Source organism: Bubalus kerabau, chromosome 6, assembly GCF_029407905.1.
Source record: "Bubalus kerabau isolate K-KA32 ecotype Philippines breed swamp buffalo chromosome 6, PCC_UOA_SB_1v2, whole genome shotgun sequence".
NCBI classification, from domain to species: domain Eukaryota; kingdom Metazoa; phylum Chordata; class Mammalia; order Artiodactyla; family Bovidae; genus Bubalus; species Bubalus kerabau.
Genome location: NC_073629.1, coordinates 15234238 through 15259337, shown reverse-complemented (window position 1 = coordinate 15259337; position 25100 = coordinate 15234238). Strand labels below are relative to the sequence as shown.

Genomic DNA, 25100 nt, shown 5'->3' with positions numbered 1-25100 from the left:
AGTCTTGCCAGAAACAGTTGTCAGGAGTGGCTTGGCTGAGACCAGCCCTCAGAGAAATTGAGGGAAAATGAGGGCAGAGGGAAAGGGAAGAAGGCTGAGCCGACTCTGACAAGGAATTCTTCTAAGAAGGAGCCTAAGCTGTCCCACCTTCTGTACGCTTTGCTGTGGCAGGGAGGGGGGTGGGTGGACGTTACACAGCAGCAAAGACTTCCTGACCATGAGGAATATGCATTTAAGGAGGTGGTCTATTTATTAGAGTCGATTAGCCCTGGGACGTCTGTGCTCTGTTACCAGCAGTCAGCTGGGGCTGAGTGAGCAGGAAACTACCCACTTTCTAGGTCATGAAGCCTTTGGTGCTAGATGCCTCATTAAGCCTGCATTATGAGATCCCTGGAGCCCTAAGGGAGGGGTGAGCAGCCACCATCCGGCCTTTGGGTGCCTCAGAAGTATGAGCGCAGATGGGAAATTTTCTGGGTCTCCCATTGGCCTGATGCTGCCCTAAGAGTGCTGGAGATAAGACTACAGAAGGAATTTTCTCAGCAAAGCCATGGATGAGCTGCTAAGTCACTTCAGTTGTGTCTGACTCTGCGACCCCATAGACGGCAGTCCACCAGGCTCCCCCGTCCCTGGGATTCTCCAGGCAAGAACACTGGAGTGGGCTGCCATTTCCTTCTCCAATGCATGAAAGTGGAAAGTGAAAGTGAAGTCACTCAGTCGTGTCCGACTCTTAGCGACCCCGTGGACTGCAGCCCACCAGGCTCCTCCATCCATGGGATTTTCCAGGCAAGAGTACTGGAGTGGGGTGCCATTGCCTTCTCCGCCATGGATGAGAGCCTAATGCAATTGTTTTATTTATTACAAAAAAATTTTTAAACCATTAAAAAAATATTTATTTATTTGGGTCTTAGCCATCATGCAGGCTCAGTTACGCCAAGGCATGTGAGACATTAGTTCCCTGACCAGGGGTCGAAACTGTGTCCCTTGCATTGCAAGGTGGATTCTTAGATACTAGACCAAGAGGCAAGCCCCTAAATCATTTTTTTAAATGGAAGTATATTTAATTGACAATATTGTGTTAGTTTCAAAGGTACAGCAAAATGTGGACTTCCCTGGTGGTCTAGTGGTTAAGACTCCATGCTTCCAATGCAGGGTGTGGGGGTTTGATTCCTGGTTGGGGAAGGTCCCATATTGCTGGGTAGTGTGGCCAAAAAAAAAAAAAAAAGAGAAAGAAGAGAAGATTGTGCAACAAAGTGATTCAGTTTGGCACCCCACTCCAGTACTCTTGCCTGGCAAATCTCATGGACGGAGGAGCCCGGTAGGCTGCAGTCCATGAGGTCGCTAAGAGTCAGACACGACTGAGCGACTTCACTTTCACGTTTCACTTTCATGCATTGGAGAAGGAAATGGCAACCCACTCCAGTGTTCTTCCCTGGAGAATCCCGGGGATGGGGGAGTCTGGTGGGCTGCCTGTCTGTGGGGTTGCACAGAGTCGGACACGACTGACGCGACTTAGCAGCAGCAGCAGCACGTATATATAGATAGGAAAAGTCAAAGTGTTAGTTGCTCAGTGGTGTCTGACTCTTTGTGACTCCATGGACTGCAGCCCACCATGCTCTTCTGTCCATGGAATTCGCCAGGCAGGAATACTGGAGTGGGTTGCTGTTGTTTAATTGCTAAGTTGTGTCCGACTCTTTGCGACCCCATGGACTTGTAGCCCACCAGACTCCTCTATCCATGGTACTTCCCAGGCAAGAATAGTGGAGTGGGTTGCTATTTCCTTCTCCAAGGGATCTTTCCGACCCAGAGATCAAGCCAGGGTCAATCTGCATTGCAGGCAGATTATATATAAACATATTCTTTTTCAGATTGTTTTCCGTTACAGGTTATTACAAATATTAAATATAGGTCCCTGTACTATACTGGAGAAGGCAATGGCAGCCCACTCCAGTACTCTTGCCTGGAAAATCCCATGGATGGAGGAGCCTGGTGGGCTGCAGTCCATGAGGTCGCTAAGAGTCGGACACGACTGAGCGACTTCACTTTCACTTTTCACTTTCACGCATTGGAGAAGGAAATGGCAACCCACTCCAGTGTTCTTGCCTGGAGAATCCCAGGGACGGGGGAGCCTGGTGGGCTGCCGTCTATGGGGTCGCACAGAGTCAGACACGACTGGAACGACTTAGCAGCAGCAGCAGCAGGTACTGTACAGTAGGTCCTTGTTGTTCGCGATCGTATTGTTTTTTAAAGACTATGGTTCGGTTGGACGTGGGAGGTCTTAAAGGTTATTCCACTTCAGGGACTTCCCTGTTGGTAGGAGTGGAGAGGTAAGTGAAAAGAGGAATATGAAAGACGGTGTCATGCTCCTATCTGGGAAATCTTGAGCAAGAGGTAAAATCCCGACTAGGCTTGTTAGACTGGCTGTGATGATAGAGGGACAGGGGAATGGCTGAAATGACCTAGAAACTTTCTGGCCTTTTAAACTTTCTTGATAGACAGGTGAGAGGAGGGCCAAAGAGAGAGGTGTGTCTCCTTTTATTCCCCTCCCAATCAACCAACTTCCGCCCAAGCCAGGGATCTGTCACAACTCGAGAGGTGGAAATTCTGGTTTCCCTTGCCCAGAGCTCCCAGTGCGGGCTTTGCCACTATGGGTACCTGGAGGGCCGCACTCCTGGCCCAGCCGGGCTGAGCCTCCCGTCCCCCACCTCTGGGGCCTGGGAGCCCTCCCTTCTTTCTCTCGGATGGCACCCCCCGCCCAAGAGTCTGGATACCTGGGTTCTACGCTGTGACTGGCTCAACGGTACGTGAGATGTGATGGCTGATTGGAGGGGTGTCCAAGGGGAGGATTATGCAGAGACCAGGGGGACAGATAGCAGCAGCACTAAGACCAGAGAGAGAGGGGGCAGCTGCAGAGGTGGGAGATGACCAGCCGCTCCCTGCCCTGGGCCGCCTTCCGTGTGATGCTAGTAGAGAGCATGGAGGGGTGGTCTCACATCTCTCTGTAAGAAGAGGCCTGTAGGCCTCAGAGTCAGACAACAGAGCAGGCCGGTTCAGACCTGGTTCAGACCTGGTCTTCTTGTTTGGGTCATCAGAGGGTAGGGCTGAGTACAAGGCCCTGGGTATCAAGAGATCTGAAAAAGCCAGGAGAATCAAGTCTGAAGAATCTATACTGCGAGTGCAGGAATCTGCTCCCCAGAAAGTCCTGGAGCCAGGACCAGGCAGTGGTTTGGGATCTGGGATATGGGAGGAGGAAAGGCAAAGAGTAGATAACAAGAAGGACTTCCTTGAGAGTAAGGTGAGGAAAGGCAGAGTCGGGCTATTGGTACAAAGAGATCATAAGGGATGGGGAACAACTGGACTTCAATCCGGAGGGGAGAGTGGGGCAGAGTGAGGCCTGTGAGAATGATGGAAGTGAGACTCTCTGAGGGCACACTGGAGAGGAAACTGGCCCGTCCCCCTAGCATCCCCCCCTCTGCCATACACACTTCTGCTGCCTGGGGCTCTCTGATTGGTTCCCAGGGGGGATGTGGTAAGAACTGCTCACCCAGAGAGTACCCGGTGCCTGTTTCCCCAGAGACGTCCAGTGACAGCCCCTGGCTGAGCATGGCCTTTCCAGCCCTGGGCCTGGACTCCTGGAGCTTCCTGGGCCTTTTCCTCTTCCAGCTGCTCCTGCTGTTCCTGCCACCGGCGACACCTGCGGGGCGTGAAGGGCAGGGACCCACACCCAGGGTCAAATACTATGCAGGTAAGGGTCTGACGATCAGGAAGTAGGGGATGGCAGCCCTGGGCTGGAGGAAGGAAAGAGAGAATGGAAGGAGAGGGGTAGGAAATTGAACTTGGAGAAACCACGATAGATAAGTCATGGAGAGGCAGAGGGCGTCAGGGAGAGAGAGACAGCCAGAAATAGAAATTCAGGCTGAGAAAGGAGTGAATGATGAAACTCACTTGGGGGAGAGACTGAGGAAAGGGAGGTGAGGGGAGCAGGGGGCCAGGGGCGTTGTGCCTTCTGGTTCTCCAGAGCTGGTGATTTCTCTTTCCCTCCTTCAGTGTCACTGTTATCAAACTGGGCACTTCAAACCCATAACTGCTTTCATGCCCTCAAATGCCCCTAGGACATTTGAGGCTTAAGGGAATCCATGGACCTGGTGACCCAGGACACACAAGTGCACAGATGATGCTGGACCACGCTGTGTCCAATACTGTGGACACCAGGAATATAAGAACCCAGAGTAGCCTGGCTGGGATATGGGCCCTGGGACCCTGTAGGCACAGCTTGACTGGTTTCTTACTGAGGCTGTGGGGGCTTCTGGCCCTCCACCTCCAGGGAAAAGACTCAGGAAAGGACATGGGCCCTGTCAGAGTTGTAGGGGCAGGGTCTCCTGGGCATGGCTGAGTCTTTAGCATCTTTCTGGGGCAACCTGGTAAAGGAAATGCATGTTGCCCATTGATGGAAGGGCCTCACTTGTGTTAGGTGCTGGGATTACAGCATAAACCCTGCCCCCAAGGTGCTGATGGTCCCCAGGGCCAGGCAGGTGGGCTATGACAACCATACTTGAGGGTGATCAGTTCAGTGACAGAGGGCTTTATACACTCTGGGGAGGCCAGCCTCTCTGGCACCTTGCCACATGTTTCCCCAACTCCTCTTCGTGGTTGGTACTAAGATTCTCTGAGCCTCCGGAGCTAACAGTTAGCTCATCAGTCATCTAATGCGAAAGTGCAAATGTGCTCATGAGAGAGAGAGTTTGAGAAGCTCATCTCTCCGCGCTGATGTGCCAGGGGCCCTATGTGCCAGGGGACCGGGCACACACGCCCACCTCTGCCACATCACAGTGATGGGGAGACTTCAGGGAATCTCCCACAGCCAGCCGAAATCCCCAGTCCGGGTGATATCCAGGCGCCTATAGGAAACTCAGGAGAAAAAGGTTTTCTTTCTGTTCCACCTATGGCAGTGGTTCTCGTGGTGGAAATTTCCTGTAGAGGAGGGAAGGAAAGTGGGGTTGGTGACTGGGACCCCTGCAACCCACAGTTACTCTGACACATAGTCCTGTCTACCTCTAGCCTTCTTGTCTGTGGGTGCCAACACCTTCCTGTCTGTCTTATTTGCTCTCTGCCCTCCCCGCCTGTGAGGACTGACGTGCACTGCCCAGCCGCAGCCCCCTAGGCCTGAAAGAACATCCCTTGTGCCTCACTTTATTTCCTGTCCCTTTGTCTGTCTCTTGAGTGTGGGGCACCCTCTGTCTGTCCCAATCTGTTATTACCCTGAATCTGGTTGTTTTTCCTCTCCACTATGAGCTCAGCACCCAACGCTCCTAGGCTGTCAGCAGGATGGGGCAAAGCAGGGATCTGCTGCTGAAGAGTGGGTCCGGCTGCGAAGGCTGGGGGGAGCACACTCTGCCAATCCTTTCCTTCCCCTGCTTTTCTCTCAGAAATCAGCTGCTTGCCCATGCCTTCTCATCACTCACCCCTTCTCACCACCTTTCAACAGGGGATGGACGCAGAGCTCTTAGCTTCTTCCACCAAAAGGGCCTCCAGGACTTTGACACTCTGCTCCTGAGTGATGACGAAGGCACTCTCTATGTGGGGGCTCGAGAGGCCATTCTGGCCTTGAATATCGAGGATCCTGGGGTGCCAAGGCTGAAGAATATGGTGAGAGGCCAGGGAAAGCGTGTGGGCTGGAAGTGAGGAGGGGGCTGGCAGCTGTCCTGTGCCTGGGCTGCCTATGCATGAATAACTACCCAATTTGCTGTTGTCTATAATCAGCAACAATTGGCAGTTCTTGGTATGGACATATACACGTATGATTTTTATGACAGACAAGAAACACGGCAGTGACCTCACACTTCATGGGTACCATGAATACTGGTTGAATAATACTAATTGCTAAACTGGCTGATATGGAAATTGACAAAGTGAAAGTGAAAGTTGCTCAGTCGTGTCCGACTCTTTGCAACCCCGTGGATAGTCCCTGGAATTCTCCAGGCAAGAATACTGGAGTGGGTAGCCATTCCCTTCTCCAGGGGATCTTCCCAACCCAGGGATTGAACCCAGGTCTCTCGCATTGCAGGCAGATTCTTTACCAGCTGAGCCACCGGGGAAGCCCAAGAATACTGGAGTGGGTAGCCTATCCCTTCTCAAGGGCCTCTTTCCCTACCCAGGAATCGAAGCAGGATCTCCTGCATTAGCAGGCGGATTCTTTACCAGCTGAGCTACCAGGGAAGCCCCAATACTAGTTGCTAAAATAACTGATATGGAAATTGACCTATGAGAGAAACATTGACTCAAATTATATCAATAATGTGATATCCACCCACTGGAAGAAATCACTGAGGCTTCTGTGTTATAGTCACCCTACTCACAGGAATAATGTAAGGGAGAAAGGGAGAGGGAAGGAAAAAAGGGAGGGAGGGAGCAATTACTGAGCATCTCAACGCAGTCTGTGTTGCTCTGCATGTGGCCTGTGGGCCACCTGCACATATGGGATGCGGATTAAAAATACAGTTTCTCTGAGGTGTGAGGAACCGAAAATTTTTAACAATTTCCCTAGGAAATGTGTTTTGTTTTGTTTCCAGCTGCTGCTTTGTATACCATGCATGGCATTAGGTGCTTTACATACAGAAATCTGTGCCATTGACCAAGATCACTCAACCAGTAAGTGGCTGAGTCTAGGTTCAAGCTCAGGTCTGATTCCATTGACCATGTTCTCACATGGCGCTGTGTCCTCATGAATATCAGTATCATTAGAGTTAATAGCCAGGGTCACAAAGCGAGGTTCTTACAGCCTACCAGCACGTAACTAACCATTATGCCTGCTGGTGATTCCACACCAGAGCCAAGGAGGGGGTAGGAGGTCAGAGAGCTCAAGATCTCATTCCCTTCATCTCCCCTTTCCCAATGCCCTACTTCAGATACCCTGGCCAGCCAGCGACAGAAAAAAGAGTGAATGTGCCTTTAAGAGGAAGAGCAATGAGGTAAGTAGGGGTGGCGATACTGGGGCTCTGGAAGAGAGCCCTGGTGTCCCCAGGCCATCACTGGATGACCTTAGGTGAGGCAGGCAGCAGAGGATGCTTGTTTGAGTGATCGTGTTCTAGAGGATCATGATCACGTGGCCTGCTGTTCTATAAAGACCTACGGGGACTGTCTCAGCATTGTCCAGCCCTTCTCCCTCCTAGCGAGTGAGGGAGCAGTCCTCCAGGGGCCGGGAGTCTGGGGCAAGTGTCCTGGAGGCCTGAACTGTCTCTCTTCCCCAGACACAGTGTTTCAACTTTATTCGTGTCCTGGTATCCTTCAACACCACCCACCTCTACGCCTGCGGCACATTTGCCTTCAGCCCTGCTTGTACCTTCATTGTGAGTTATCTGGCGCCATCTCTCAGGCCCCACCTCACCTCCACCCCAGCTCATCCTCTGCAGCTCTGAAAAACTCGGATGTTGCAGCCCAGGGTCCTTGTGAGCTTCCGAGCTCCAGGTCAATTTTCCTCTGCACCCCCTACCCCTTCCTCCCTCATGACCCTCCTTTCCCAGACGTGAGACTCTGGCGTTCTGGCCCCCCCAGCCACTTCCCCCCCTCTAGGAACTCCAAGATTCCAGGCTGTTGCCCATCTCGGAGGACAGGGTTGTGGAGGGGAAAGGCCAGAGCCCCTTCGACCCCACCCATAAGCACACGGCTGTCATGGCAGGTGAGTATCGGCTTCCCTGGTCCATCCCAACAACTGCTTTCCCCGGTCACTCTGTGACACAGGGAATCTGATGATTTCCTGAAAGGCAAGAGGACAAAGGGAGGGGAAACCAGGAGCCTCAGAGCATAAAATCAGAGGGAGTATCAGGTACCCCAACCAGCTGAAGATGCCACAAAGGAGGTGGGGCAAGATGGATGTGGAGGGATGCACAGAGATGAGAGGGTCCTGGAAGGGTCTCAGACAGGGAAGAGGCCTGAGAGTCACCATGTTTTCAACAAGCAGGCTCTGTATGAACAGCCCCTCTGGTGTGCCAGGCTCTGGGCTAGGAAACGTAGGGATTGCAAAGAGGAAATCATGGTGCTGTGCCCTCCTGGACACAAACCATCACTCCCCCTACCCCTTGGCTTCCTGAAGCTGGTGGCCTTTGACTGAGTGGGACCTTGAAAGACAGGTAGATGGGCAGGGAAAGTGTTCCAGGAAGAAAAGGGTAGGCCCTCTTGTGTAGAAACAGAACAGCCATCCTGGGGAAACAATAAGTGATTCTAACTGGCAAGTGGTTCAGCTGGGCATGGGAGGGAGGAGCCAGAGAAAGGCTGGAAAAGCGCCAAAACACTGAAGGCCATAAAGTTGGCCAGTCCCTGTGGGAGGAGGACCTAAGAACAGTGCTCAGGGTGGGCTGTGAGCTGGGCTTTGGGACTCCACGGGGAGGTGTAGAACAAATGAAGAAGGCCAGAGAGTGATGTGAATGCTGACCCCAGTCAGAGGCAGATCTGAGAAGGGCAGGGGCACCCTCCAACTGACAAGGTCCCCCCTCCTCTCCTCACATTAGATGGGATGCTCTATTCTGGCACCATGAACAACTTCCTGGGCAGTGAGCCCATCTTGTTGCGCACTCTGGGATCCCAGCCTATCCTCAAGACTGACAATTTCCTCCGCTGGCTGCAACGTAAGTACCTCAGCCCCACCCAGCACAGGTCTGGCCCCCTTCCCCAAGTCCCGGAGACCTGGCACTCTGAACTGCTGCTAATTCACTCAACTCTTATTGGTTGAGACGTACTATATGCAAGGTGGTACTGCAGGGAAGAAGACAGACCTCCTGTCCTGGGGAGGTTTCATCTTTTAAAAAAAACTGTTTAATTTTTAAAAAATTTTGGTTGTGCTGGGTCTTTGTAGTTGCGCAGGTTTTTTTCCTCTGGTTGTGGCGAGCGAGGGGCTACTCTCCAGTTGCGTGCAGTGCATGGGCTTTTCTCCTTGACGTGGCTTCTCTTGTTGGGAAGCACAGGCTCTAGAGCAGACAGGCTTCAGCAGTTGCAGCACACGGGCTCGCAGTGGTTGTGGATCTCTCTGGCTCTGGGGCACAGGTTCAATAGCTGCAGCCCACAGGCTTAGCTGCTGCATGTGGGATCTTCCCTGACAAGGGATCAAATGCTTGTCTTCTGCATTGGCAGGCAGATCTTTACCACTGAGCCACCAGGGAAACCCGGGAAGCTTTCATCTTATGTAAATAATTAAAGTACCTCCCCCCACCCATGGCCACACCTCGACCAGCTGTAGATCTGGGCCATAGTACCTCCTGGTCTTCAGAGTCAAGGGTTTTCCCAAAGGGGAAACCAGGACACCTAGGTGCTCCATCTCTTAGCTTATCTGCCCTTCCCGTGCAGCGGACGCCTCCTTCGTGGCAGCCATTCCTTCCACCCAGGTCGTCTACTTCTTCTTCGAGGAGACAGCCAGCGAGTTTGAGTTCTTCGAGAAGCTTCGCATTTCCCGGGTGGCCCAAGTCTGCAAGGTCTACAGCCTGGTGGGAGGCGGGGCTGGCCGTGGAGAAGCCAATGGGGGAGATGGCAGAGGCGGGGCTGGGCGCTTAGGGTCCAATGGGGGTGAGGGGCGGGTTAGAGGGCGTGGTCACGCGTGGGCAGTAGGGGCACCCTCTGACTCTTAGATTGTGCTCCTAGAATGATGTGGGTGGCGAAAAGTTGCTGCAGAAGAAGTGGACCACCTTCCTAAAGGCCCAGCTGCTTTGCACCCAGCCGGAACAACTTCCCTTCAACGTTATCCGTCACGCTGTCCTGCTGGCAGACAATTCCTCCACCGATCCCCAGGTCTACGCAGTCTTTACCTCTCAGTGGTGAGCAGCTAGGCGAGAGCGTGGGGGTTGGAAGTGGGATTTGGGGTCAGCCCCCGTCTCGCCCTGGCCCGCCAGGGAGGGTAGGAACTGATGTGAGCGAAGCACAAACTCCACACTTCACATATGAAGACATTTGATCATCACCATCTCCCAGGAATTTGACTCACGCCCTTAATGTAGGGCTCAATGTAGATAGGGAAAATAAAGCTCAGAAAGGTTCTTATTAGTTTATGTCCTGCCTGGTTCCAAAAAGGATAGGAGGCAGCTTACAAAAGGCAAACATTAAAATAAAATAAACCTATGAGGAAATGGAAATAAAAGGAGAATGGGAGAACCCAGGGATGGAGTCAGCACATTACAGATGTTTATCACTTATACAGTTGGGGATATTGGGACATCTGTAGCTGTGAACTTCCTAGTGGTCATAGCATAGAGCGAAACACCATCAACAACATAAGATAAAAATAAAGTCATTGCTTGGAGACTGAGACTTATTTGTTGTGGTCTGGCTCCCACAGTGTTCAGGTATCTGCTGACAATGTGTCAGGTACCAAAGATAGCTTTTGTAAGCAGGGTCTGGTATCTGTGGCTTCCAGGACTGAGAATATGGTTTATGCCATAGTCAGGTTAAAACGAAACAATAGAGACAGAGCTTTGTCTCCACAGACCAGGGCGGAAGGAATAAAAATAGTCTTGTAGTTGGGTTCTGTTTGGTTTTCTGAGGACCAAGAATACACTGGACCCCCAAGGAGGAGAGCTTCACCTGGAGCCTGTCTGGGAGCTGGCTACATTGCTTCTCCCATAGAGGCTCAGTCTGGGCAGGCCACACGGGAGACGCCCCAGGGCCTGAGCCCAAATTAGTTCTCATTAAGGATAACCACACCTCAGATCCTAAAATGGGATAAAGTCTGGGACTCTCCTAGCTCTTATCTCCTCGGCTGGGGACTGACCCAGCCCTTCATACTTCTCCCCTTCTGGGGTTTTTCACCAAAAGTGGGCCAAGGTGGGAGTGGGAGCTTCCTGGTGTAGCACAGGAGGTTACAGACAACTTCCCCTCGGGCTGTCTCCAGGCATGTTGGTGGGACCAGGAGCTCTGCTGTCTGTGCTTTCTCACTCAAGGACATCAAGCGTGTCTTTGAGGGGAAGTATAAGGAATTGGACAAAGAGACTTCACGCTGGACTACTTATGAATATCCTGATATCAGTCCACGGCCAGGCAGTGTGAGTATTATCCATGCCACTGAGTAAAGCCCGCCTCCCCCAGACATACAATATGTGTGTCAAAGCACCTATCACAGCATGATCAGTTCAGTTCAGTCGCTCAGTCGTGTCCAACTCTTTGCGACCCGATGAATCACAGCACCCCATAAATGCTAGTGCTCCCCACACCCCCAAGTCCTACCTGCTCAGATATTCACCATTCCAGCTGCCCACGTTCCACATCCATGGTGTCCAACCCCATCCTAAATACAGAACAGCACCCCTGCACCCCAGCTAAGTGCACACCATATGCTTGGGTATATCACTGAAAAGACAAGGGAGCACAGGCTGTGCCAAGGACTTTCCTGGGCCTCTTCATCTGCATTTCTTCTTTAACTTTTGTTTTTGGATCGGAGTTGTATATGTACACCATTCGAAGGAGATTTACGTGGTTGGTTACAAACAACAGCCCAGTTTCCTCTCTCCAGCACTTTTCCCTCTCTAGAGACAATCTCCTTCAACTCTTTTAGCTGATTCTTTTGATTTTATCTCCAAATCTCAAAATATGTTTATTGCTATTCCTTGCTGCTTCCATTTCAGGCAGCAGCTATTGAATTCCCATTGTGGATGGTGAAGATTTAACCGTGTCTCCCCATCCCCACCCCCACTCAGCGATGAGCTGGAGCTGACTTGCAGCAACTAGCAAGAACCCTTTGTGGATTTCTTTCCAAATCTGAGTTCAGTGACATTACGTTGATAGCTTGAAATTAACCATGGTGGGAATAATACATTATGGAAATCAGCAAACACTAAATCATCACCCCAGAGCAGCCTTACCAGCACACCGCTGTACCCACCTCTTATCTCCCAGCATTGGTTTATAGTCAGTTTGGTCAGGCCAGTATTTATATTATGATTCATTACTCACAACTGAGCCATATAGTAGGCCATGATTATTTTTCCTTTTTGCATAATTAAGAAAATTTTCCCTGGGGTTAGTAATTATCTTGATTTTTTTTCTTGCTTTGTTTTCTAAGCTCTTATCTTTATTTCAACCCCAAACTCTACCTCAATTAACTGAATCTCTTTTGAAAACAGACCCGTTTGGTAGTCTAAGAATTTCATTTTCCTGGAAATCCTTTCTGTCTGCTGCAGTCTTGACTACATCTTCGTCTCATGTACATCCGGAACACAGCTGCCATCCTGGAAGCCCCCTTCCTCATCATTCTGGGCATTCCCTTTGCCTCTTTCTTGTGATAATCTGGTGTTTCTTGCATCCCACAACTTCCTATTTTTTCTTTCTTTCACTGTCTTATTTTAGTGGAGGATGGGTGGGTAGGTGCTAAGTTGCTTTAGTTGTGTCCAACTTTGTGCGACCCTATGGACTATATAGCCTGCCAGGCTCCTCTGTCCATGGGATTCTCCAGGCAAGAATACTGAGTGGGTTGCCACGTCTTCCTCCAGGGAATCTTCCCAACCCAGAGATCAAAACCGTGTCTGTTATGTCTCAATACATTGGCAGGTGGGTTCTTTACCGCTAGAGCCACCAGGATGGCCTCAAAATTCCTGGAAAAGAATACACAGCAGGTAAATTTTTTTGAGACCCTGAATGTCTGAAAATGTCTTCATTCTACATTCACCTTTGATAGTTTGCCTAGTTGTATCTATTTTAATTCTAGGAAAAAATAATCTTCCTTTCAGACTTGGAAGGCATCTTCTATTATATTCTAGCTTACAGTGCTACTGTTTGAGAAGTCTGAAGCTATTCTGATCCCCAAAGCTTTGAATATCTGTTTTTCCCTCTGGAATCTTGTAGTACCTTTTTTGTGTTGCTGGTTATTTTGAAATTTCATGATATTGTGCCTTGATGGGATCTTGTTCATTCATGGTCCGGGCATTCACTTTGCCCCTTAGGCCTGGAAATTTAGTTCTTTCAGTTCTAAGAACTGAAAAGAACTGTTACCTGTTGCTTGAACTGTTACCTTTTCATTTAATACATATTTTTTAAGGTCACCTGTCACTATTGTAGGCAATGAAGACATAGTAGTGAAGAAAACAAAAATCTCTTTTTTCATGGAGAGGATATTCTACTGTTGGGATGTTTTCTCATTTCTTTCTGAACCCCCTGGATTGGTTGGTCCTATAACTTTTAAAATCCTTTTTAGGAATTTTCCCAAGTCTTTGGTTTTGTTCTACTTTCTAAGAGAGTATCTCAATTTTTTATCTTCTGATCCTTCTGTCAGATTTTAAATTTCTGCTAACATATTTAATTTCCTAGATTTTTTGAGCTTTGCATATGTCTTATAAATATGTTCTATTATAGAGAATTTTAAACATATAAAAAGTGGGCAGAATAGTATACTGCTGCTGCTACTAAGTCGCTTCAGTTGTGTCCGACCCTCAGCGACCCCATGGACTGCAGCCTACCAGGCTCCTCCGTCCATGGGATTCTCCAGGCAAGAACACTGGAGTGGGTTGCCATTTCCTTCCCCAATGCATGAAAGTGAAAAGTGAAAATGAAGTCGCTCAGTTGTGTCCGACCCTCAGCGACCCCATGAACTGCAGCCTACCAGGCTCCTCCATCCATGGGATTTTCCAGGCAAGAGTACTGGAGTGGGGTGCCATTGCCTTCTCCGACAGAATAGTATAATGGACCTCTATACAATGGCACCCCGCTCCAGTACTTTTGCCTGGAAAATCCCATGGGCAGAGGAGCCTGGTAGGCTGCAGTCCATGGGGTCGTGAAGAGCACGACTGAGTGACTTCACTTTCACTTTTCACTTTCATGCATTGGGGAAGGAAATGGCAACCCACTCCAGTGTTCTTGCCTGGAGAATCCCAGGGACGGGGGAGCCTGGTGGGCTGCCATCTCTGGGGTCGCACAGAGTCGGACACGACTGAAGTTACTTAGCAGCATACACCCATCAGCCAGCTGCAACTCCTCACCAATCAGACCACTTCATCTCTACCCCACTCACTTCCCCTCTTATTTTCTGAAGCAAATTCTGGGCATCATTTCATCTGTGTTAGTTTCCTATGGCTGCCATAACAAATTACCACAAACTTGGTGGTGTAAAACAACAGAAATTTATTCCTTCACAATTCTGGAGGCCAGGTGTTTGAAATCAAAGCTGCAGTCAAGGTTGGCTCCTCCTGGAGGCCCTGAGAGAGAATCCGTTCTGGGCCTCACTCCTGCCTTGGCTGCTGGCAGGCTTTGGTGTTCTCTGGCTTGTAGGCACCTCACTCCAGTCTCTGCCTCTGCTGTCACATAGCCTTATCTCTGTGTGTCTCCTCCTCTTCTCTTATGAGCACACTTGTTGTTGGATTTAGAGCCCATTGTGATCAAGAATGAGTCATCTTGAGATTTTCTAATTATATCTACAAATAGCCTTTCTCCAAATAAAGTCACACTCCCAGGTTTTCAATGGGCATACCTTTGGGTGGCTACCATTCATCCCATTACTTCATCCATAATGGTTTTAGTATGTATCACCAAAGATAAGGGCTTTGAAAAAAAAATAATGTATAGTTCCATTATTACACCAAAAAAATAATGCACACATGCATGTTTAGTTACTCAGACGTGTCTGACTTTTTGTGATCCCATGGACTGTAGCCGGTTAGGCTCCTCGGGATTTTCCAGGCAAGAATACTGGAGTGGGTTTCCACTCCCTTCTCCAGGGATTGAACCCAGGTTTCCTGCATTGCAGGTGGATTCTTTACCATCTGAGGCACCAGGGAAGCCCTCCACCCCACCCAAATTAATAATAGTTTCTTAACCTAATATGCAAAAGTATTCAAATTTCTAATAGTCTCATAGATATCATAAGGTTTTTTTTTTTAATATAGTTTGTTTTTGAAATCAAATCAAAATAAGATCTGTAAGTTTGGATTGGTTGTTCTTTTCAGTCTCTTTTAGTCTATATGTTCCCTTTCCAACTTCTTTCTTTCTCTTACAATTTATTTGTTATATAGAATTTCCCACAGTCTGGATCTTGATGATTTTGCATTGCTGTGGTGGAGTTTAAGTATTTTCTATAAATTGGTGTTTGGATCTAGAAACTTGATCATAAAAACTTGCTCTTAAAGTTTGACTTTGGGGAGCAAAATAAATACTTGTATTAGTTTGGTCTTCTTTCAGGACATTTATAATCTCTGGCTGCATTCGTTGGAATAAGAACTCCTCTTTTGAAGCATTGTGTATGTTCTTGTTTCATGGGTATGCTATCTTCGTACTTCTCTCTCTTAAGGTAATAATGATACTTCGCTGTGAAGTTTTCTTTTCTCTGAATCATTTGTTTCCTCTTAAAGTTTATTAATTTTTTTCCGTGTCTCTGTTTTTTATATCTTTCATGTCTGTGGTTTCACTCACATATTTGGTCATCCTTGGCTATCTACTCATAGTTATGAGGGAGGGGACCTTGAAGCTGTGGAAACTCTGCACCCTGGGTATGACTTGGCAACTTGAACTCCATGATAACTCCACTGAGAATGGGCTGGCTAGGCTGCTTTACTGGAGACCTTCAATATCAGTATCTTCAAGTCTTTCCTTTTGGGCCTTTATTCAGCTTTCCTGGAGCAGATTCTTCTAGTCTTCTCTTGGAGTGAGGCGGTCTGGCTCCTGGGATCTGGGAGTCATGGGGAAGAAAGGCTGAGGGTGGGGGAAGAGTCTCAGCAGGTGCTGTGTCTACCTGCATTTAATCCCCTGCCTTCATCATGGTGTGTCACCTCTCCGCTGTCCTCCAACCAGAGTCCCTCTGCCTTATCCTCTCTAGAGAATAAACCTCCAGTCCTGGGCCAGGGTATGGAAGGGACAGTCACTCAGCTGCATGGAGCTGGGAAGAAGTCTGCCTACTTCTTAAATAGATTTTCAAATATAGCCTTTCTTTTGCCCCATTTCCAGAGGGGACTGAGGCCACTAATTTATGAACTTCAGAAATTCTGCCTTATAAATCAAAATTTAAGCATGGGCTGGCTTAGAAAGATTCTTTTTTCCTGCTAAGTCTTTTCCCTTTTGTTCATTTGCTTTCCAGCTTCCCAAATGTGGCTGCTTTTACCTCCTCTCATGTTCTCATATGACTTAAAAAAAAAAATCCCTTTGGGAGGAAGCGAGAGTAGGTACATGTGCTCATTCTGGCATCTAAATGAGATACAGATGTTATCGCATCACTTTACAGATAGGAATTTGCGGCTCATAGAGGTAGGGTAACTTGTCTGAGGACACAGCACGAGGTGATGCCGTTGTGGCTGGCTTTAAGACAGTGCCGCTGGAAACGGAGGACAAGAATCGTGACCAATGATCAGGACACAGGTGTCCCAGAGCTGCAGTATGCTGTTGTTGGCAGGGCCTTTCGAGAACAGCCGGGCCAACCCCCTCATTTTATGGGTAAGAAAAAGAAGGCCCAGAATGGAGAAGGGACTCTCCCTGAGTCGTGCATCCAATTCATGCCAAACCATGATGCAAAATACTCCCTGCTACACCACCCCTTTTTGTGACAGACTGCATTCCATTATTGACTCTGTGAACATTTATTGGGCCCCAACTGAGTACTAGGTCCTATGCTAAGCCTGGGCCTACAGACATGAGTTCAGGGTGGTCCTTGCCTGCAGGGGATCCTCACCCTACTTTCTGCTGGTGGCCAGGCATCCTTGGTGACGGGGATGATGGGTAGAAATAATGACAGCTAAAGCTTATCAAGTACTTACTTCATGCCAAGTACTGTTCTAATTGCTTTTCATGTAAGTCGCTTGCATCCTCATAGCAAGTCTGTGCTGTGTTGGTAATAGGCCCATTTCACTGTTAAGGAACCTCCGACATGCTGAATTCAGACGCTGCATTTTAAAGCCAGGCAGTTCCAGAGTCCAGCTTTAATCCCAATCCTGAAATGAGGACTGCCAAGAGGGAGGGAGGCAAAGGAGATTAGCCAAGGGGGAGGGAGGAAGAGAAGAGGCCACGGGTGGGTTGAAGGAAAGGAGAAAGCTGACCTGATCTGCCTCCTTCCCCCTTCAGTGCTCCAAGGGCCCCTCCTCTGATAAAGCCTTGACCTTCATGAAGGACCATTTCCTGATGGATGAGCCAGTGGTGGGGACACCCCTGCTGGTGAAGTCTGGTGTAGAGTACACATGGCTTGCGGTGGAGACAGCCCAGGGCATCGACGGGCAGAGCCATCTGGTCATGTACCTGGGCACCAGTGAGTAGAGGGCTCCAGGGCACCCCTCAAGGGACTGGAGCCAGGGTTGCAACTCAGGTTGAGGAGGGAGACCTTTGAGTTCATTCACTCATGCATTCACTCAACAAATTCTTTTTTTAATTGGATGATAATTGCTTTGTAATATTGTGTTAGTTTCTTCTGTACCACAGTGTGAATCAGCTATACGTATACATATAACCCCTCCCTCTTGGACCTCCCACCATCCCACCCCTCTAGGTTATCACAAAGCAGCAAATGTTTATCAGAGCACCTGTGCTGTGCCTGGCACCCAGCTAGGCTCTGAAAATATAGCAGGGGAACCAAAGAGCCGCATCCCTAACTTTTCTGAACTTTCAGTCTGGTGGGGTAGAGAAGCATGAAGGGTTTTGGTGACCTTAGCAAGAGCTGTTTATCTTATTTATTTATCTTATGGGGGAAACCATGCTAGAAAGGTGGAGTAAGGGAGGATAGAGGAGGGGTGTATAGACTTGGGGAGGGAGAAGATGGGCAGGAAGTAGAGGGAGCTCTTAGGCGAAGGCTTTTGTGTTTTCTGTGAAGTAGGAGAACACAAGGTCATGAGTGGCGGGGACTGAGGGATGGAAAAGGCAGGTTTGAGAAGAGAGAAGTAGATTCAAATATTCTTTGTGGAAAGAAGGAGAAATGGTCTGTGGGGGGATGGGGAAGATTGCGAAGCATATGTATTGAGGGCCTGGCTAAGGTGGATGACCTTGAGCTTTAGTAGAAGAAGCCCATCAGGTTCGTTCTTTCTTTTAGGACATCAGCTGTGCCTATATTGAATGCACAGACAAGAACAAAACAGACAAAAAGCTAGCTCCTTTTGGAGTGCATGGAGACAGACAATAAACATACTGAAGGAGTCAGTTACTTGGTACATTACGAGATCAGAAAATAAATAGAACAGTGTGATGGGGTGGTCAGGAACGCTTGTTGGGAAGGTGGTAATTTCTGAAAGGGTGGTCGGGGTAGACCTTACTGAACTTTGAGTAGAGACCCTTGATGGAAATGAGGGAGGCTGGTGATGTGATTTTCTCCAGAACTGATTAAAAGTCCACATATCCATTGAAGAAAGGGGATAGTTTGGTTCCTCTAGGGCTGGAGTTTGATCAGGCAGTTTCCAAGGAAGGACTGAGAGGCTAGGGATTTCCAGCCATTTAGGAGAGCTCTGTCTCCATGGCAATGGAAGGAAATGGTCTGACAGATCTGTGTCCAGTGCAGACTTCAGAAGGAACTTTCTTTCTTTCTTTTTTTTGGCTTCAAGGCATGTGGGATCTTAGGTCTCCAAGCAGGGATCAAATCAGCACGCCTTGCATGGAAGCCCAAAGACCTAACCACTGAGCAACCAGAGAAGTCCCAGAAGGAACTTTCTGACAGCTGGGGAGGCCATCTGGAGTCAGAGAGCGAGCATGAGAGGCTAGGTGATTTCAGCTGTCTCTCTCCACAGGCACAGGCTCCCTCCACAAGGCTGTGGTGAGTGGGGACCACAGTGCTTATCTGGTGGAGGAGATTCAGCTGTTCCCTGACCCTGAACCTGTTCGCAACCTGCAGCTGGCCCCTACCCAGGTGGGAAAGGGCCTGATCCTCATATGGGGTCTCCAGGGGGGCAGGCCTTGGGTGCTAGGTCCTTACTAGGTGTGGCAGGGTGACTTGACAGGCTTCATCTCTTTTCCAGGGAGCAGTGTTTGTAGGCTTCTCAGGAGGCATCTGGAAGGTTCCTCGAGCCAACTGTAGTGTCTACGAGAGCTGTATGGACTGTGTCCTTGCCCGGGACCCTCACTGTGCCTGGGACCCTGAGTCTCAAACCTGCCGTCTCCTGCCCACCCCCATCCTGTGAGTGCCAGTTACCCTGTATGTGCTTCTGGGCTCCTTCTTTCCAGGTGCTATGAGGTTGGTGCAAAAGTAATTGCGGTTTGGGGCTGTGAATTTTATATCATTTTAACTAGGCTCAAACACATCTTTATTAATCAAAATAGGAACTGTTACAATCAATGCATTTTTTGCCAACAGGAAATAAGTTGGTTTATTCCCGTAGCATAAAAATCTGTGCTTCAGGATTCGAGGAACTCTTGGAAACCATTTTCTGCTGTTTGTGGAAGCATTTTTCCCTTCAAAAAGTTGCTTGAAGAAGTGGTAGTTGGTTGGCAAGAAGCCAGGCGAACATGGTGGATTTGGCAAAACTTTGCAGCCCAGTCCGTTCCGCTTTTGAAGTGTTGGTTGTGTGGCATGTGTTTGAGTGTTGCTGTGGAGAAGGGGCCCTTTCTTTTGAATTGGCTGCAGGCGTTGCAGTTTTCAGTGCATCCCATTGACTTGCTGAGCATACTTCTCAGATGCCATGGTTTCGCCAGGGTTCAGAAAGTTGTAGTGGATCAGACATTTAGTGGTTGGACCAAAAAGAAGCTCCAAAGCACTTCCCAAAGCCACACTTGCACCAAAAAAGGTCCTGACCAAACAATGACCATGACCTCTTCTTGGTGCAGGTTTGGCTCTGGGAAGTGCTTTGGAGCTGCTTCTTGGTCCAACCACTGAGCTGGTAGTCACTGGTTATAGTATACAATCCACTTTTCTTTTCTCACCACACATCACAGTCTGATCGAGAAACGGTTTCTTGTTGTGGCGTAAAATAAGAGAAGACAACACTTCAAAATGACGATTTTTTTGATTTGTGGCCAGCACGTGAGGCATTCACTTATTGAGCTTTTTCATCTTTCCACTTTGCTTCAAATGCTCAGTGACCACAGAATGGTCGACATTGAGTTCTTTGGCAGCTTTTTGTATAATTGTAAGAGGATCATCTTCAATGACCTCTCCACTGGTCGTTGTCAGCTTTCAGTGGCCGGCCATCGCACTCCTCATCTGCAAGGCTCTTGTCTCCTTTACAAAACTTCTTGAACCACCGCTGCACTGTACGTTTGCTAGCAATTCCTGAGCCAAATGCATTGCTGATGTTGCGAGTTGTCTCTGCCGTTTTACGACCCATTTTGAGCTTGAGTAAGAAAATTGCTCATATTTGCTTTTTGTCTAATATTATTTCCATAGTCCAAAATAAATATAAAATAAACATCAAGTAATAGGTCATTAGCAAAAAACATAAAGCAAAAAATATACATTAAAATGATGTATAACATAACCACATTTATTAAGAATGTATTTCAATATCAAATGGCAAATTTCAACATGCCAAAATCGTAATTACGTTTTCATCAACCTAATACTAACACATCGCCTCTAAGACAACCCCCAGCCTCTGGGGGCTCCTCCAGGGATGGAGTTACACCAGGCATTGTTGAGCTGTTTCAGCCCACCCTGGGCTTCTCTTCCCCTGATCTCTGTTCTACCTTGTCTCCCCGACCCATCTTTCTCCCCACTGCACTTCCCTCTCTTGCTCCCTCCTCTTCCCACTCTTGCCTGTTTCAAGGGATAATTTTTGCTTTCCCTCCTCAGGAAGTCCTGGAAGCAGGACATGAAGCAAGGGAACCCAGAGTGGGCATGTGCCAGTGGCCCCATGGGCAGGAGTCTGGGGCCCAGGAGCCGCCCCCAGATCAGTGAGTGTGGGGCCAGAGGAGGTGCAAAGGCTAGGGAGGACTTCCAGCAGTGGGGACACTCCTGCATCAATTTCTCCCCTCAGCATCTGCATGGCTTGGGAACTGAATATCCAGAGTCGGGATGGATTTGAATGTCAGCTGTAGGGCGGAGGGATAGGAATTCTAAGCTGGGATTCAGGATTGGGGTTGAAATTGATTCTGGTGTCAAAGCTGGAGTCAGATGGACTGGGGGTTAGTTTGGGGCCCAGACTGGAGACAGGAAAGGGGTCAGAGTTGAGTTTAGGACTTGAAATAGAAGTCGGAGACGGGAATGGGGCCCCAGATGTCAGGGCCTGCATTCTCCTCTTAACCTTTGGCCCCTTTCCTTCCCCTACAGTTAAAGAAGTCCTGGCTGTCCCCAACTCCATCCTGGAGCTCCCCTGTCCCCAGAGCTCGGCTCTGGCCTCTTACCACTGGAGTCACGGGGTAGAAGCCATCCCAGAGGCCTCTTCCACAGTCTACAATGGCTCCCTCTTGCTGCTTCTGCGAGACGGGGCAGGGGGTCTCTATCAGTGCTGGGCCACTGAGAATGACTTCTCGTACCCTGTGGTCTCCTACTGGGTGCACAGTCAGGACCAGCCCCTGGCCCTGGACCCCAAACTGGCGGGCATTCCCCGGGAGCGCATGGAGGCCCCGCTGACCAGGGTTGGCGGTGGGGCCGCCCTGGCTGCCCCGAAGTCCTACTGGCCCCACTTCCTCACCGTCACTGTGCTCCTTGCCCTGGTGCTCTCAGGAGCCCTCATCACCTTCCTTGTATCCCCGCTGGGGGCACTCCGAGCCCGGGGCAAAGTCCAAGGCTGTGGGACCCTGCCCTCCAGGGAGAAAGCCCCACTGAGCAGCGAGCAGTGCCTCCAACCCCCCAAGGAAAGCAGGACCTCTGCCAGTGATATGGACGCCGACAATAACCTCCAGGGCACAGAGGTGGCTTAAACTCGGGGTACAGGCTGGGGCTGTTGGATAGGGCAGGGCGTGCGGCCATTGGCTGGGGGAGCCGGGAGCTGTTCCTTCCTGACTAGGCTGGGAGTAGCACCAAAGACTGCTTTCCCCCCACCAGAGGACCTTCTCTGCCATTCTGTGCCACTGATAGCGCTCAGTGAGGCTGGGCACAGCAGCCTGGCTGCCCTGCGGAACCTGCTTCTACCAAGCACGTGGCCTCTCTAAGGGGGGCTGCCCCAGACCTGGTCTAGGCCGTGAAAGGAGGACCCAGAGAGGATCGTTCAGTTCTGGGCATCCTGGGACCGTCCAGAACATACCGCTGCAGGAGACCATAAAACAATAAGCGCGTGAGCACACCACATCTGGAGACTCCACTCTGAAAGCAGCTGCCACCTTGGACACCAACACTCCCCTCTGCAAGGGCTCTCCAGGACTCTGCAGGGAGCCGCTCCCTCCAGCTCCGCTTATCAGCTCCGCTGGGAGGTCTTTCCTGAAGTCTCACCTCCTTCCATCTTGCTTCAGTTGGGGCACATTTAATCCCTTCTGGCCTGGCTCGAACGGCAGGGGTAATCTGAGCCTTGATCACTCCTTTTCCCTGGCTGACCCCTGGACTCTCTTCTCTCCCCTCTCCTCTGTTTTGGAATTCAAAACCTGCTTGTCACAGACAGTTTATTTTTTATTAAAAAGACAAAGCTTGTGACTGGTGCTGTTTTTTTGTCAGAGCAGAGCACTCCAGCCGGGAACCATGGGAGGGGAGGGGAGCAGGAAGTCTGAGGACATTAGTAGGTTTGTGGGGTGATTGTTCTCTCCAGCTCCAAACCACCCCTTTCTCCCTGCCAGCTCCCTCCCAGCCCCCAAGCAGCCCCACAGCCCTTCTACTCCAGACACTGCTGGAGAGCACCTCCAACTCTGTCTTTGGGGCCAACTCACATCTGTGTCTGCTGGCCAGGCACCACCTCATCCGTCCCGGACTCCGTGCCGCAGCCCCAAAGTTGCTGATCTCAGCTGTCCCACACTTCTCGAGACTCCTACTCAGTCCCCCTACCCCTCGGCAGCAGTTGGTTTCAACCCTTGGAGGACTGAATTTATAGAAAGACCGTGCAGCCACCCCCATCCTGGCCACATCCTTCCTAATATCTGACAAATGCTCTGTGCACACCCCCTTATCACCCTCCCACTCTCCATCCTGTCACAACCTTTGTCCCATTTCCATCCAAGGCTAACAGGTGCACTGGCCCTTCCACGGGCCACGTCAAGACGCCCTCCCCTGCCCTCCCCACTTTACTGCTCCCTCACTGTTAACCTCCCTTCTTCCACCCACAAGTGTGCTGGGTGTTCTCTGTACCAAAGGGGAAAAAAGCAACGATCCTTCCTACAACCCCACACTTTGAGTCTACCCCCGCCACACTCACTAACTCTTTCCTGTCAACTACTGAACAGCAGGTCGGGTTCATTCTGGCTGTCCCCCCACCACCCCCAGCGTCACCCTCACCCTCTTTAGTCCCTGCAGGCTGGCTTTTCCCCCCACCTCTCTACTCAGATGACTCTTCATGATTTTCCATAAGCCTCTCGCTGGCCTTGATCTCCATGTAGTCGTCACACCTTGGCCATGCTATTCTTCTCACAACTCACTCTTTTTAAATTTTTATTGGTGTATAGTTGATTTGCAATGTTGTGTTAGTTTATGCTGTACAGCAAAGTGAATCAGTTATACCTAAACATATATCTGCTCTTTTTTAGATTCCTCGTAACTCTCTTCTATGGCTTTTTCTTTAGAAGATGTTTTAAAAATTTTCAGCTGTGGTTAAAAAAAAGAACATGGTAATATAAAATTTACCCCCTTAACCATTCAGTTTTGGCTTCCCTGGTGGCTCAGTGGTAAAGAATTTGCCTACAATGCAGGGATGCGGGTTCCATCCCCTGAAGGAGGAAATGGCAACCCACTCCAGTATTCTTGCCTGGAGAATCCCATGCACAGAGGAGCCTTGCGGGCTACAATCCATGAGGTCACAGAATCAGACATGACTTAGCAACTAAACAGCAACAAACCATACAGTTTAAGCATACAGTTCAGTGTGTGAACTACGTTCCCATCGTTGTGTAACAGATCTCTAGAACTTTTTCATCTCGTGAACCTAAAAGCTGATGCTCATTGAACATTTCCTCCTCCTCTCAACCCCTAGCAACCACCATTCTGTTTTCTATGAGTCTAACTACTTTAGGTGTCTCGTATTTGATCTTGTGTGACTGGCTTATCTCACTCACCATACTGGCCTCCGGGTTCATCCATTTTCTTGCATATGACAGGATTTTCCTCCTTTTTTGAGGCTGATTAATATTCCAATCCCAAAGAAAGGCAATGCCAAAGAATGCTCAAACTACCACACAATTGCACTCATCTCACACGCTAGTAAAGGAATGCTCAAAATTCTCCAAGCCAGGCTTCAGCAATACGTGAACCGTGAACTTTCTGATGTTCAAGCTGGTTTTAGAAAAGGCAGAGGAACCAGAGATCAAATTGCCAATATCCGCTGGATCATCGAAAAAGCAAGAGAGTTCCAGAAAAACATCTATTTCTGCTTTATTGACTATGCCAAAGCCTTTGACTGTGTGGATCACAATAAAATGTGGAAAATTCTGAAAGAGATGGGAATACCAGACCACCTGATCTGCCTCTTGAGAAACCTATATGCAGGTCAGGAAGCAACAGTTAGAACTGGACATGGAACAACAGACTGGTTCCAAATAGGAAAAGGAGTTCGTCAAGGCTGTATATTGTCACCCTGCTTATTTAACTTCTATGCAGAGTACATCATGAGAAACGCTGGGCTGGAAGAAGCACAGGCTGGAATCAAGATTGCCAGGATAAATACCAATAAACTCAGATATGCAGATGACACCACCCTTATGGCAGAAAGTGAAGAGGAACTCAAAAGCCTCTTGATGAAAGTGAAAGAGGAGAGTGAAAAAGTTGGCTTAAAGCTCAACATTCAGAAAACGAAGATCATGGCATCTGATCCCATCACTTCATGGGAAATAGATGGGGAAACAGTGTCAGACTTTATTTTTTTGGGCTCCAAAATCACTGCGGGATGGTGACTACAGCCATGAAATCAAAAGATGCTTACTCCTTGGAAGGAAAGTTATGACCAACCTAGATAGCATATTAAAAAGCAGAGACATTACTTTGCCAACAAAGGTCTGTCTGGTCAAGGCTATGGTTTTTCCTGTGGTTATGTATGGATGTGAGAGTTGGACTGTGAAGAAAGCTGAGTGCTGAAGAATTGATGGTTTTGAACTGTGGTGTTGAAGAAGACTCTTGAGAGTCCCTTGGACTGCAAGGAGATCCAACCAGTCCTCCTAAAGGAGACCAGTCC

The 25100-nt window shown here is 49.2% G+C and overlaps 1 protein-coding gene and 2 long non-coding RNA genes across 4 annotated transcripts; 1 reads left to right on the top strand and 2 right to left on the bottom strand.

Annotated features, from left to right (window-relative positions):
* The first annotated feature begins 2581 nt into the window (after positions 1 to 2581).
* SEMA4A (semaphorin 4A) lies at positions 2582 to 22424 on the top strand. Its single transcript, XM_055583993.1, has 15 exons — positions 2582 to 2797; positions 3572 to 3742; positions 5483 to 5643; positions 6903 to 6965; positions 7245 to 7343; positions 7567 to 7672; positions 8502 to 8618; positions 9334 to 9458; positions 9625 to 9797; positions 10868 to 11018; positions 17008 to 17188; positions 18651 to 18769; positions 18879 to 19036; positions 20648 to 20748; positions 21125 to 22424. The coding sequence occupies exons 2-15, from the start codon at positions 3601 to 3603 to the stop codon at positions 21715 to 21717; spliced, it is 2289 nt and encodes a 762-aa protein (XP_055439968.1). The 5' UTR covers positions 2582 to 2797; positions 3572 to 3600; the 3' UTR covers positions 21718 to 22424.
* LOC129654624 (uncharacterized) lies at positions 8772 to 9454 on the bottom strand. The gene is made up of 2 exons (XR_008715547.1): positions 9243 to 9454; positions 8772 to 9082 (listed from the first exon to the last, which is right to left on the bottom strand). It is a non-coding gene; the product is annotated as an uncharacterized LOC129654624 (long non-coding RNA).
* LOC129654623 (uncharacterized) lies at positions 15401 to 17066 on the bottom strand. Of its 2 annotated transcripts, XR_008715546.1 has the most exons (3): positions 16983 to 17066; positions 16704 to 16889; positions 15401 to 15625 (listed from the first exon to the last, which is right to left on the bottom strand). It is a non-coding gene; the product is annotated as an uncharacterized LOC129654623 (long non-coding RNA). The 2 variants fall into 2 exon arrangements; XR_008715545.1 differs by lacking the exon at positions 16983 to 17066 and having other exon boundaries at positions 16704 to 16972.
* Positions 22425 to 25100: the final 2676 nt, after the last annotated feature.

Excerpts from the sequence above, each read along its gene's own strand:
- SEMA4A (XM_055583993.1), top strand. The coding sequence starts at position 3,601 with ATGGCCTTTCCAGCCCTGGGCCTGGACTCCTGGAGCTTCCTGGGCCTT. Across the intron at positions 3,743-5,482 it reads CAGGGTCAAATACTATGCAG|GGGATGGACGCAGAGCTCTT; the intron begins GTAAGGGTCTGA and ends ACCTTTCAACAG. Across the intron at positions 17,189-18,650 it reads GGTCATGTACCTGGGCACCA|GCACAGGCTCCCTCCACAAG; the intron begins GTGAGTAGAGGG and ends CTCTCTCCACAG.